The sequence below is a fragment of the Podarcis liolepis genome (assembly GCF_965112155.1).
Source record: "Podarcis liolepis genome assembly, chromosome: 3".
NCBI lineage: Eukaryota > Metazoa > Chordata > Lepidosauria > Squamata > Lacertidae > Podarcis > Podarcis liolepis.
Genome location: NC_139557.1, coordinates 125,660,275 through 125,671,640, shown reverse-complemented (window position 1 = coordinate 125,671,640; position 11,366 = coordinate 125,660,275). Strand labels below are relative to the sequence as shown.

General features: G+C 54.5%; 1 protein-coding gene across 3 annotated transcripts; it reads right to left on the bottom strand.

Moving 5' to 3' along the window:
- Positions 1-277: 277 nt before the first annotated feature.
- On the bottom strand, positions 278-9,399 carry LOC310702665 (uncharacterized protein). 3 transcript variants are annotated; one of them, XM_083494635.1, is made up of 6 exons: positions 8,839-9,399; positions 6,540-6,746; positions 6,293-6,431; positions 4,727-4,869; positions 3,780-3,832; positions 278-1,474 (listed from the first exon to the last, which is right to left on the bottom strand). In XM_083494635.1, the coding sequence occupies exons 2-6, from the start codon at positions 6,740-6,742 to the stop codon at positions 690-692; spliced, it is 1,323 nt and encodes a 440-aa protein (XP_083350761.1). In that variant the 5' UTR covers positions 6,743-6,746; positions 8,839-9,399; the 3' UTR covers positions 278-689. The 3 variants fall into 3 exon arrangements, with proteins under 3 accessions (XP_083350761.1, XP_083350759.1, XP_083350760.1); XM_083494633.1 differs by having other exon boundaries at positions 9,209-9,399; XM_083494634.1 differs by lacking the exon at positions 8,839-9,399 and adding an exon at positions 8,648-8,720.
- Positions 9,400-11,366: the final 1,967 nt, after the last annotated feature.

Genomic DNA, 11,366 nt, shown 5'->3' with positions numbered 1-11,366 from the left:
TCCCAGCAACCAGGCCAGAGTGTGGCGCTGCCTGTCAGCTTCCTCCTCCTCTGTCTGGGCTGTAGATCTCAGCTGGGGGGGGGGGGAGGAGTTGGCTCTGCCTGCCATTGGCTCCGGCTCCACCTCCTCTTGGCCTCCTACAGGGGGGTGAGGGCGGTCTTGATCCCACACCCTGAAAAGCCTGACATGGCCTGTCCCTCCCCAACCCAAAGAGCAGCCCATCTCTGCCCTAAACCACCTTGGGATTAAAAGAGAAATAAATTCAGTTGCAGGCAGAGCATGTGACAGTCCTTTTATTCTTCTGCTTCTTCAGAATTAACATGGCAAACAGCTTGTGATTCGTCTGCCTAAGGCATGGCAGGCAGCCCCCCCCCCATTCACCCCTCAGAAAGGAGAAGGCAAATGGGCGGCCACGACCCCCTCCCAGGATGCGCAAGGCTCCTGTGCTCTGGGCCCAGCCTCCCTCGCAAGGCTGCCACCACCCTCCTTGGCAAGCCCCCCCCCAAAAAAGAGGCTGCCCACCCGCCCATTGGCCAAGCGACATTTCCCTCCATTTCCCCAAACACCCTAATTTGGGGGTGGGTCTCCCGGCAGAACTGGCCGGCAGCATAGTCATCTAATGCTCTGGCTAAACTGTGGAACTCCCTGCCACAAGATGGTGGCGCTGATGGCCCCTGGCTAGTCGGCTTTCAAAGAAGAGGCCCTCCTTCTGTATCCCCGGCCTCTCCTTGCACGACTTCCCAGGCATCTGGGCCCAAGAGCCGGTAGTTCCTTCCACGGTACGTGCTCACATCCTGGGCACGGCTGGCGCGCGTCGCTTCATAGATCTCTCGCACCGCCGGGGGGAGCGGGGGAAACCCTGCGAGGCGGGCCAGCTCCTCCGCGTAGCTCCACTGCTGGGCCCGGAGGCGCAGGAAGTGCCGCGCCAGACCCCCCTCGCGCAGGTGCCGCTCCAGCTGCGCTTGGGCATCGGTCTCCATCTCGGCGGCGGAGGGCAGCGGGCAGCCGCCCTTCAGCACCGCCAGGGCAAAGAGCGCCTGGCAGTGGAAATGCGGGAAGGGGCAGATCTGCTGGCAGACGCCGACCAGGAACAGCGACGGGTGCCGGGGGGCGAGCAGGTGCCGGTACAGGGGCCCCACCCCATACTCCGTCTCCCGCAAGCCCAGCTGCGCCAGATCCAGGAAGGGGAAGCGGTATTGGTAGCCCGTGCAGAGGATCAAGGCGTCGGCTGGCAGCGCAGAGCCGTCCCTGGGCACCACCATCTCCGCCGACACCCGAGCCAGAGGGGGAACCTGCAGCACGTCCCGGGGCAGCCCGCGGACCGGCGGGCCCTGGTGGCTCAGCACCACCCGCGCCGCCAGAGGGGCCAGCTGCAGCGCCAGGTCGACTCCGGAGGGGCCGGCGCCCACCAGCACCACTCTCTGCCCGGTAAAGGGCTCCGGGCGCCGGTAGGAGTGGCTGTGCAGGAGGCGGCCTGGAGAGGAGAGCAAAAGGCAGGCAGGGGTGGGTGCTGCAGGAAGGGCATGGCTCCCCCTGCCCACGGGCAGCCTTCTCTTGCCCGCAGGGAGCCCACAGCTCCTCGGGCGCTCCAGCCCCCCGCCCTCCCCTGGCCAGGTCTCCCCACCTGCTCCCCAACCCCAAATTAGTATATTCCACCGTTCATGGACAGATCCCAGGGTGGAGTGCAACATTAAGAAAATATTTTAGGAAGCATCTTAAGAAGAAGAGAACAGAAAGGCTAGTAACAGGCAGCACAACGATCAGATAACCACAATAAGAGTTCCCCCACCTTTAACAGGGGGAGGGGGACTATAGGGTTGCTTTTGCTTTTTGTTTTTATTGTGTATTTTGTGTTTTTATATTGCGATTTTATGTTGTAACCGCCCTGAGGAGTACAGGGGGGTATACAAATTTAATGAATAAGAATACGAATTTGAATTAGAAGAGTGACTAGTGGGGTGCCACAGGGTTCTGTCTTGGGCCCGGTCTTATTCAACATCTTTATCAACGACTTGGATGATGGACTCAAGGGCATCCTGATCAAATTTGCAGATGACACCAAACTGGGAGGGGTGGCTAACACCCCAGAGGACAGGATCACACTTCAAAACCTTCAGTTACAGATAGGTAGCCGTGTTGGTCTGCCATAGTCAAAATAAAAAAAAATCCTTCCAGTAGCACCTTAAAGACCAACTAAGTTAGTTCTTGGTATGAGCTTTCGTGTGCATGCACACTTCTTCAGATACCAAAAACCTTCAAAACTTCAAAACCTTGACAGATTAGAGAACTGGGCAAAAGCAAACAAGATGAATTTTAACAGGGAGAAATGTAAAGTATTGCACTTGGGCAAAAAAAATGAGAGGCACAAATACAAGATGGGTGACACCTGGCTTGAGAGCAGTACATGTGAAAAGGATCTAGGAGTCTTGGTTGACCACAAACTTGACATGAGCCAACAGTGTGACGCGGCAGCTAAAACAGCCAATGCAATTCTGGGCTGCATCAATAGGAGTATAGCATCTAGATCAAGGGAAGTAATAGTGCCACTGTATTCTGCTCTGGTCAGACCTCACCTGGAGTACTGTGTCCAGTTCTGGGCACCACAATTCAAGAAGGACACTGACAAACTGGAACGTGTCCAGAGGAGGGCAACCAAAATGGTCAAAGGCCTGGAAACGATGCCTTATGAGGAACAGTTAAGGGAGCTGGGCATGTTTAGCCTGGAGAAGAGGAGGTTAAGGGGTGATATGATAGCCATGTTCAAATATATAAAAGGATGTCACATAGAGGAGGGAGAAAGGTTGTTTTCTGCTGCTCCAGAGAAGCGGACACGGAGCAATGGATCCAAACTACAAGAAAGAAGATTCCACCTAAACATTAGGAAGAACTTCCTGACAGTAAGAGCTGTTTGACAGTGGAATTTGCTGCCCAGGAGTGTGGTGGAGTCTCCTCCTTTGGAGGTCTTTAAGCAGAGGCTTGACAACCATATGTCAGGAGTGCTCTGATGGTGTTTCCTGCTTGGCAGGGGGTTGGACTCGATGGCCCTTGTGGTCTCTTCCAACTCTAGGATTCTATGAATAACAGCAACAGGCCCTAGATTATTTAATGGCTAAAGATCGGGATAAAGAGGAATGTTTTTGCCTGGCACCTTAAGGCATGTAATGATGGTGCCAGGCAAGCCTCCCTGGGGAGAGGCACTTCACAATCGGGGAGCCACCACAGAAAAGGCCCTTTCTCTTGTTGTCACCCTCAGAACCTCTCTGGGAGGAGAGGAGGGCCTTCTTGGTGGTGGCGCCCGCCCTGTGGAACGCCCTCCCACCAGATGTCAAAGAGAAAAATAACTACCAAACTTTTAGAAGACATCTAAAGGCAGCCCTGTTTAGTGAAACTTTTAATGTTTAATAGGTTATTGTGTTTTAGTGTTTTGTTGAAAGCTGCCCAGAGTGGCTGGGGAAACCCAGCCAGATGGGCGGGGTATAAATAATAAATTAATAATAATAATAATAAAATGTGACCACCAGAAGGAGACTCTGGACAGACAAAAGGAACGGCTTATCCACACAAGGCAAACTTGCAGAACTGGCAACAAGAAGACCTGCCCCCACCACTGGCTCTTCGTCGGGTCAGCTGTACAGAGCCTTCAGCTTCCACAGCAGTCTACCAGTGAAGGCCAGCTGCTGGGGAGAAAGGGGGGAGAGCTGGCCACTGTGGGAAACGGGATGGGGGGTGACACCGGAAGACCCCCTTTAGCTGCCTCAGAGCTCCTCCTTGGTCCTTACCTTGAAAGCTGTCCAGGCCAGGAATGGGAGGGATGAAGGGGTTGGCATAATGGCTGCAAAAACAGGATTGTCAGGACACATGACCAGCCAGGTCCCGCCCCTGCCCCCACCTCTGCCCTGATTGGTTCCCAGAGACTAAGAGAACATGATTGCCTCTTCCTGATAAAATGGGGAGGGGGGATCCTGAAAATGGTCCCTGGCCCTCCCCCCAGCCCAGCCAGTTCAAGCCACCTTGGGCACTTGACATCAGCCAATGAGATTCCTGCATTGCAGGGGGTTGGACTAGATGACCCTTGGGATCCCTTCCAACTTTACCATTCTGTGATTCTATGACTGCACCCCCCCCGCCCCCCACTCAGTGTTGAGAATCCAGAGCAAAGGAATCCCAAGGCTCTGCTTGAAAGACCTCCAGTGAGGGCACCCCCATCTCAGTAACTGGTTGTCCTAGGACTCTTACCATCAAGGCGTTTTGCCATGCCCCCCCCCCCCAGCAACCCTCTAGCCCTTTTATGTGATCATGTCGCCTGCTTGGTCTTTTCCTTTCCAGGCAAAGCACACCAACCCCTTTCACCTCCCCTCTCGGACCCTCTTTCTTGCCCCTCCTGACCCCATCCCAGCTTGTCTACACCCATCAAGGGCAGAGACCATAGGAGGCCTGACTGATGCAGGACACGGGTGAAGATCCTTCTGTGAAGCCTCAGGGGGCAGCTAACTCACACTTTCCTTGCAATGATTTCTGTGGCTCCTGCTGCCAAGTCATGCTCCCTCCCTCCCCCCCCCCCCCACAGGAGGCCTGACTGATGCAGGACACGGGTGAAGATCCTTCTGTGAAGCTAACTCACACTTTCCTTGCAATGATTTCTGTGGCTCCTGCTGCCAAGTCATGCTCCCTCCCCCCCCCCCCGGCACTGGGCCAAAGGGATTTTGACTTCCATTGCTGAACTCACCCAGTGCAGACCATGACGGCATCAAAGTGCTGTGTGACTTTCTGGCTTGTCTCTGGCCCCTGCTGTGTGGCTGTGACCTCCCAGCCCCCTGGCTGGCCCTCGCTGCTGGACACAGGCCGGACGTGGCTCACCTCACTCCGGAACTGCAGGAGGGAGAAGAAGGCCCTCAGGCAGGGAGGGGGCCAGCGGAGACCCAGCAGTGGGCAGGGAAAGGCCTCTGGGGGGCAGAGGAACCCCTTGCTGGGACCCGAGAACGAGCTTGGAGGGGCTCCTGCTGAACCCCTGGAGATGCCAGGCAGCCCTTCATTTCTGACACAAGATGGTGGGGCATGGCCTGCCTGGGAGTCCTTGCCCCAGATGTATGGGGACTGCCGATTCCAAGCTCTTGTGCTCGGATCCTGTTCAGGCATTGTGAGAGCAGGATGCTGGATGAGATGGGCCATTGGCCTGATCCTGCGGGCTCTTCTTGGGTTCTTAGTGGCCAGAGAAATGCCACATGCTCAGGGGTGCTCTTTATGTTGGACCAAAAAGGGATCCGGAGTCCTTGCTGCTGTGGCCTCCCTCTGACTTACATCATCCAGACATCATAGATATGTCACAGAAAAGGTGGCGTCTCAGGTGGCACCTGAGATCCAGGCCTGCCCCTGTCACTCAAATATAGTATTTCACACTTACTCCATCACAGTACAAAGGAAAGCACTGACAGTTCTCTGGCCCCTGAGTCACGTCAAATACACCCCTTCATCCCATTATGGGGCAGGTAGGCATTGTGATTGAGTCCGACACTCTTTGGGGTCACGACTCCTTGGGAAAGCCCTGCGGAGTGACTGCACATCCCAGGGATTATGGTGGGCTCTCTCACCCCTCCCCTTATACCTCACTTCCCTGGAACTGAGAAGATTGATCCAACAAGTAATTTCATATGAATTTCTAAAGTTTCCCCAGCAAGCCAGTACACAGATACTTTTTTCAGTGAATTGTGACATTTGGTTCTGGCACTTTCCCCGTTTTCCTTTGTTGGAGACCTGGGGCTCAGAGGGGAGTCACGGGCTCCTCCTGCAAATTGAGCTGAGCTTCCCTTGCAGATACAGTGGTACCTCAGTTTTCGAAAGTAATCCATTCCGGAAGACCATTGCAAGTTCTGAAACATTTGAAAACAGAAAACTCAAAACAGAATCCTCAAAACAGAAAACTCAAAACGGAAGCCGTGTGGCACGTTTGACTTCCAAGGCACGTTCAAAAACCGAAGCATCTACTTCCAGGTTTACAGCATTCGAGAACCAAAATATTTGTCAATGGAGACGTTTGAAAACTGAGGTATCGCTGTTTGTTGCTCTTAATTTTCTAAGCATTATGGGCTGCTATCAGGGATCTGGAGTTTATGATCAGACAGGCACTTTGTGAATGGAGTTCTGAACCTAAATGAATGAAGTTTGGGTAATGGGCAGCGAAGACCCCCTGTCCTTGCCTTGTGGTGAGGCAAGGCTCAGGGTGGGGAGGTCTCTCACCCCCCCCTCCAATTTCCCAGTAACAGACTCAAGCGCCGCCACCCCACCTGAGTCTCACCTGGATGTGGTCGTAGACCCCAAAATGCTCCGCGTAGCTTTCCAGGTAGGCCAGCACATCCGAGTGGTGGAGGAAGGAAGGCAGCGCCGGGTCAAAGGGGAAGTCAGGAAAGGCCATCACCTCCTTGGGCAGGTTGGTCCTGGGAGGGGAAACAGGACGCAGCCGCAGGATGAGCTCCCTTGCCCCCCAGGGACCCAAGACACACACACAGGGGTGAAGGAGGGGGGCCACATCCCCGGGTGGCTACCTGAGGTCCCGGTACATGCTGGAGTGAGTGGGCTGCTCCTTGGCTTCTTCCTCCACGTAAACCCAAGTGCCTCCCAGGCAGCCAGAGGCTTCAAAGACCACGGGAGGAGCAAACGTCTCGGGCGAGGCAAGGATGTGGCGGGCGACGCACAGACCAGCAGCCCCTGCCCCAACCACGGCCACCTGCAGCTTCTGTGACGCCATCTTGCTGGAGGAGGAGAGGGAGAGAAGGGGAGATGAAGCCTGCACTTGGTTGGCCCCACGGCAAGAAGGGGAGGGGGCCTCCTCTCCATTCACAAGCGTGTTCCCAGGGACAGACCCCCAAGAGAAGGCCGGGTGCCCCCTCAGGCCATCAACTGTAGCGTCTGAGGTTTGGTGGAGTATTTCGTAGAGACCAAGCGCCACGAGAAAAGGGCCAGTGCTTTGCGTCCTGCACACTGCTGTGTCCAATGAGGACTAGAAGCTTGCCTGCATTTGACTACACTTGTAGTTTAATGGTGAATTTTGGATATAATAGAGATGTAAAAGATTTGGATTATTATGAAAGATGCAGGAGGAAATGATTAACAACTGTACCCACAAAGGGGAGGAGGGAAGCCCAGGAGATTCTCTGGGATCTTGTCTGTATGTTGGATATCTGATTGTAAAACTGGAATTTGAAAATCCAAATAATTTTGTTTAAAAAAGTATGATGCTTTTAACTCAAGAAGAAGCAGCAGCAGCAGCTTGCCTGCATTTGATAAGAAAGCCAAGATACTAAGCAGCCGCTTGCTGCCCAAGAGGCCCCATCCTGTGCTAGGTGCTTGGCAGGGATCCAGTAGCCCAAGAGGGGAAAGCCTGTTTTCTCCTGCTCTGGAGGACCTGATCCAATGACTTCAAGTTACAAGAAGGAGACTCCAGCTAAACACCAGGAAGAATTTTCTGACAGTAAGAGCTGCTCAACAGTGGAACAGATTCTCACAAGAGGTTGTGGACTCTCCTTCCGTGGAGGTTTCTAAGCAGAGGTTAGGTGACCATCTGTCATGGATGCTTGCTTGCGTTATTTATGTATTTATTATTTTATTTACACCCCACCCATCTGGCTGGGTTTCCCCAGACACTCTGAGTAGCTTACAGTACATATAAAACATAGTAAACCTCAAGCGTTAAAAACCTCCTGATACAGGGCTGCCTGCCTTCAGATGTCCTCTAACAGTCAGGGAGCTGTTCATTTCCTTGTCTCTGGATGGGAGGGTGTCAGCTAAGACTCCTTCCTTGCTGGGCTTGGACTAGATGGCCCTTGGGATCCCTTCCAACTCCACTCCGTGTGGAGCTGGCAGGCAGCTGGGGAAGCGTGAGGGGAAAGCCAAGCAAGCGGGTCAGCTCCTTCTTTGTCTCCCCCGGCACAGAAGACTTCGTCAGGAGTAGATGGTCAAAGCCAAACTGAGAAAAAGGAACCTCTGCCAAGGCAAGGCTGGCACTGCCTGGACTGGGTGCCCTCCAAGCTGCTTGGGAAGAAGCAACGGAATGGAGACGATTCCAGGGACCGGGCAGAGATCTGCTTGAAAAGCCCAAGGGGCAAAAGTCCCCAGAAGCCGGATCTGGGTGGCTGGGGGCTGGCAGGGGCCAAAGTGCGGCAGCTCCTTCCAGCCAATCCCACTCAGTCTCCAGAGGGCTGCAGGGTGCCAAGAGCCGTGCCAAGGAGCAGACAGGGAGGAGGGTGCCAGGCTGGGCCTGCCAGGGCAAGAGGGGCCTGTGCTGGAGCTCCCTCCCCCTGTGCCCCCTCGCATGGGGGTGACCAAAGGGTAAACAAGTGGGCTGTGTCTGCCCCCCCCCTTCCTGACACTGTCTGAGCTGCGCTGTGAAACCTGCAGCCAGGGAAACACCATTAGGCACCTGGTGGAAACGCCAGACTCATGGAATGGGAGAGGTGGACGGGACCCCCCAGGGGCATCTAGCCACACCTTGCCAGGCAGGCCTTGGGCTGCCGAATAACTTCTGGTCTTTTAAATGTGCGGGGGAGGGTATTTATTATTTTATTACTACATTATACTATGTTGTGCTTGTATAGAATCTTAGAGTTGGAAGGGACCCCCCAGGGGCATCTAGGCCAACCCCCTGCAAACTGACCTGTGGTCTTCCGACCAAGGGCGCGATCGACATTTAATAAAGAATCGCAAGCAGTTGAAGGCGCCCCCTCCCAGTCAGCCGCTCTCGAGTCTCCCCGCCCCGTCGGCGCCCCCACTAGTCCCCGCTTCCCGCGCCAAGCCCGCGCCCGACGCCCGCCTCTGCCCCGGAGCGGGTCTGGCTCGGTCCCCTACCTTCTCGGCGGGCGGAGGGTGGCCGAAGCCCCTCGGAGGGCGGGCGGGCACTGCTGGCGGGATCGCTCGCTCGCTCTCCGCCGCGGGGCTGTTGTGCCGTCGGAAGTGGGCGAAGGCGGCGCGGAGGCACCTTTGGTCAAGCCCAGGGAGGGACGGGGCGGGGGGGGGCAGGCCGAGCAGCGGCGGCCCCGCCCCGTCCTCGACCCGCCGAATTCTTCCTCCAGGCCCCTCTTTCGTGTCCCCCCCTAGTCTTGCCTCTAAAAGGCAGCTTTCCTTGAGTGTGTCCAAAGGGGCAGCCCGGCAGCCCGCCCCGTCCTCGCCTTCCTTGCCCTCCGCTCCAGCGAGGCAGCCCCGTCGGCGCCCGGCTCACTTGGGCCGAGGAAGCACCTTCGCAACCAGCCGCTTCGTATTTCCATTTTTCATTATCCTCGACGTTCCAGCTTAGTCTCTCCGGAGAGCCTCGCGGACTGGGGCAGGTCGGGCTGGGCAGGCGGCGGGGGTCTCCCGCTCCCGGGGCTCCCGGGGCTCCTTGGCTGGGGGAGGAGGCGGAGGCGTCCCCGCCCCCCGGACGCCTCCCTCCCCACAGGCCGCGCCCACGGGGACCGGGCGCCCTTTGACTCCAGGGTGGAGCGCGCGGCCGCTGGGCTGCTGGGTGGAAGCCGGGTGCCCTTAAAAAGGCGTTTTTGTAAATGAGCTGTAATGTTGTTCGAGCTTTTTAAAGTTAAGTGTTACATTCTTTTTAGGTTCCTCGCGCAGCAGCCAGGCTCCCGAAACTGTTCTGAGTTTGAAGGGCGGGGGGTGAGAGTCTCCCATGCCCCCATCCAAAGGCCCTGGTTGTCTGGGGAGATTTATCCACAGGCACTAGCAAATTCAGCTGCTTGAAAGAAATAGGAGAATTTTGTTGTTTAAAAGAAAACGAAAGGGCACGCGGCACGGGCAGCAAGTTGTAGGAGTTGGTAGTGAAGCCTTGCGTGGGAATTGTTAGACAAGGGAGGGGGGAACTCCCCGATTCTTCTTTGGGGGGACCCTTTATCCCCAAGAGAGAGAGGCTGGACAACAGGCACGAGGGGGCGACTTTGTTTGACTAGAGCGGAGTCAACGGTGCCTTGAGGGGCGCCTCCTCTGGGCTCAGGCTCCAAAGAGGCCGCCCCAAACAACAGAAAGTCTGCTGCTTTTATTCTCTTTTGCTCCATGGCGCTCCTTTCCCACGGTGCCCCCCCCCCCTCTTTGCCCTGCATTGCCACTGAGCTGGCCTTCAGACCTGGTTCTGAGCAGCCTGGCAGAGCACTGCGTCGGCATTCTGCCTTCCTTTCGCTAAGTAAGCTTGCCAAAGGTTTCCTTGTCCTAATTATTTAAACTCCACATTCATCACCCAGTCCTTCTCCTGTCTTCATCTCCTAGATACACGGGAACGTATTGAGCTCTCTGGCCCAGGGCTCCTTCTTGACTGCATTCAAGGCCTGGCTGCCCCACACTCCCCCAACTGCAGGGAAAATCACCCAGACTGACTTAGGACAGCTGTATATCTTTTGGTGTTGCTGTTCTGAAGAACTTTCTTCTCTGCCACTTTAGTTTATAGGGCATGCACCCTTGTTGCAAGGGATTAAGGCATCATTTCTCAGACCCCCCAAAGCACCTGTTGGGGGTGGAATTGCATTTTTCCTAGCCAGCAAGGGTCACTGCAATTTGGAGTGCTGCCCAGAATGTGATTACACAGGAAAACAGGAATTTGCCCTGTGCTGAGTCCAACCACTGCTCCTTCAAGCAGTGTCAACACTGACTGGCAGACAGTTCTTCCTGGAGATGCTAGAGTGGAGCTTGGGAGCAGGTCAGGTGCCACTCTGCCCCCACAAGAGGGTCATGGCCCCCTGCTAAGGAGTGCCTGTGCTTCTAGGTAACAAGGACAAAAGCAACTTTCCCCATCTCCTTTATATAGCTTAGCTACACTGTAAGTCACTCTTGCATGAGAATACAGTGGTACCTCAGGTTACATACGCTTCAGGTTACATATGCTTCAGGTTACAGACTCTGCTAACCCAGAAATAGTGCTTCAGGTTAAGAACTTTGCTTCAGGATGAGAACAGAAATCGTGCTTTGGCAGCGCGGCAGCAGCGGGAGGCCCCATTAGCTAAAGTGGTGCTTCAGGTTAAGAACAGTTTCAGGTTTGTGTATGTGATGAGCAAATAACGCTTGTGGGATTCCAAGAAGCTCTGTGAATGTTTAAGAAATATTGTATAAAAAAAAAATATGAAGGAGAGGGTATATAAAATGCAATACTAAAATTAGGAAATGCGTATTTTAAAAAAAATGGATATGAATGATTTTCAGAGAGGCTGAAGGAAGTCTAAAACAGAGAATATGTGACAAATTTTGATATGATGTTACAAATGTATATTGGAAATTAATAAAAATTATTTATAAAAAAAGAACAGTTTCAGGTTAAATACGGACCTCTGGAACGAATTAAGTACTTAACCCAAGGTACCACAGTATATTCAATACAAGTTACAATTTGTTGCATTTGGAGA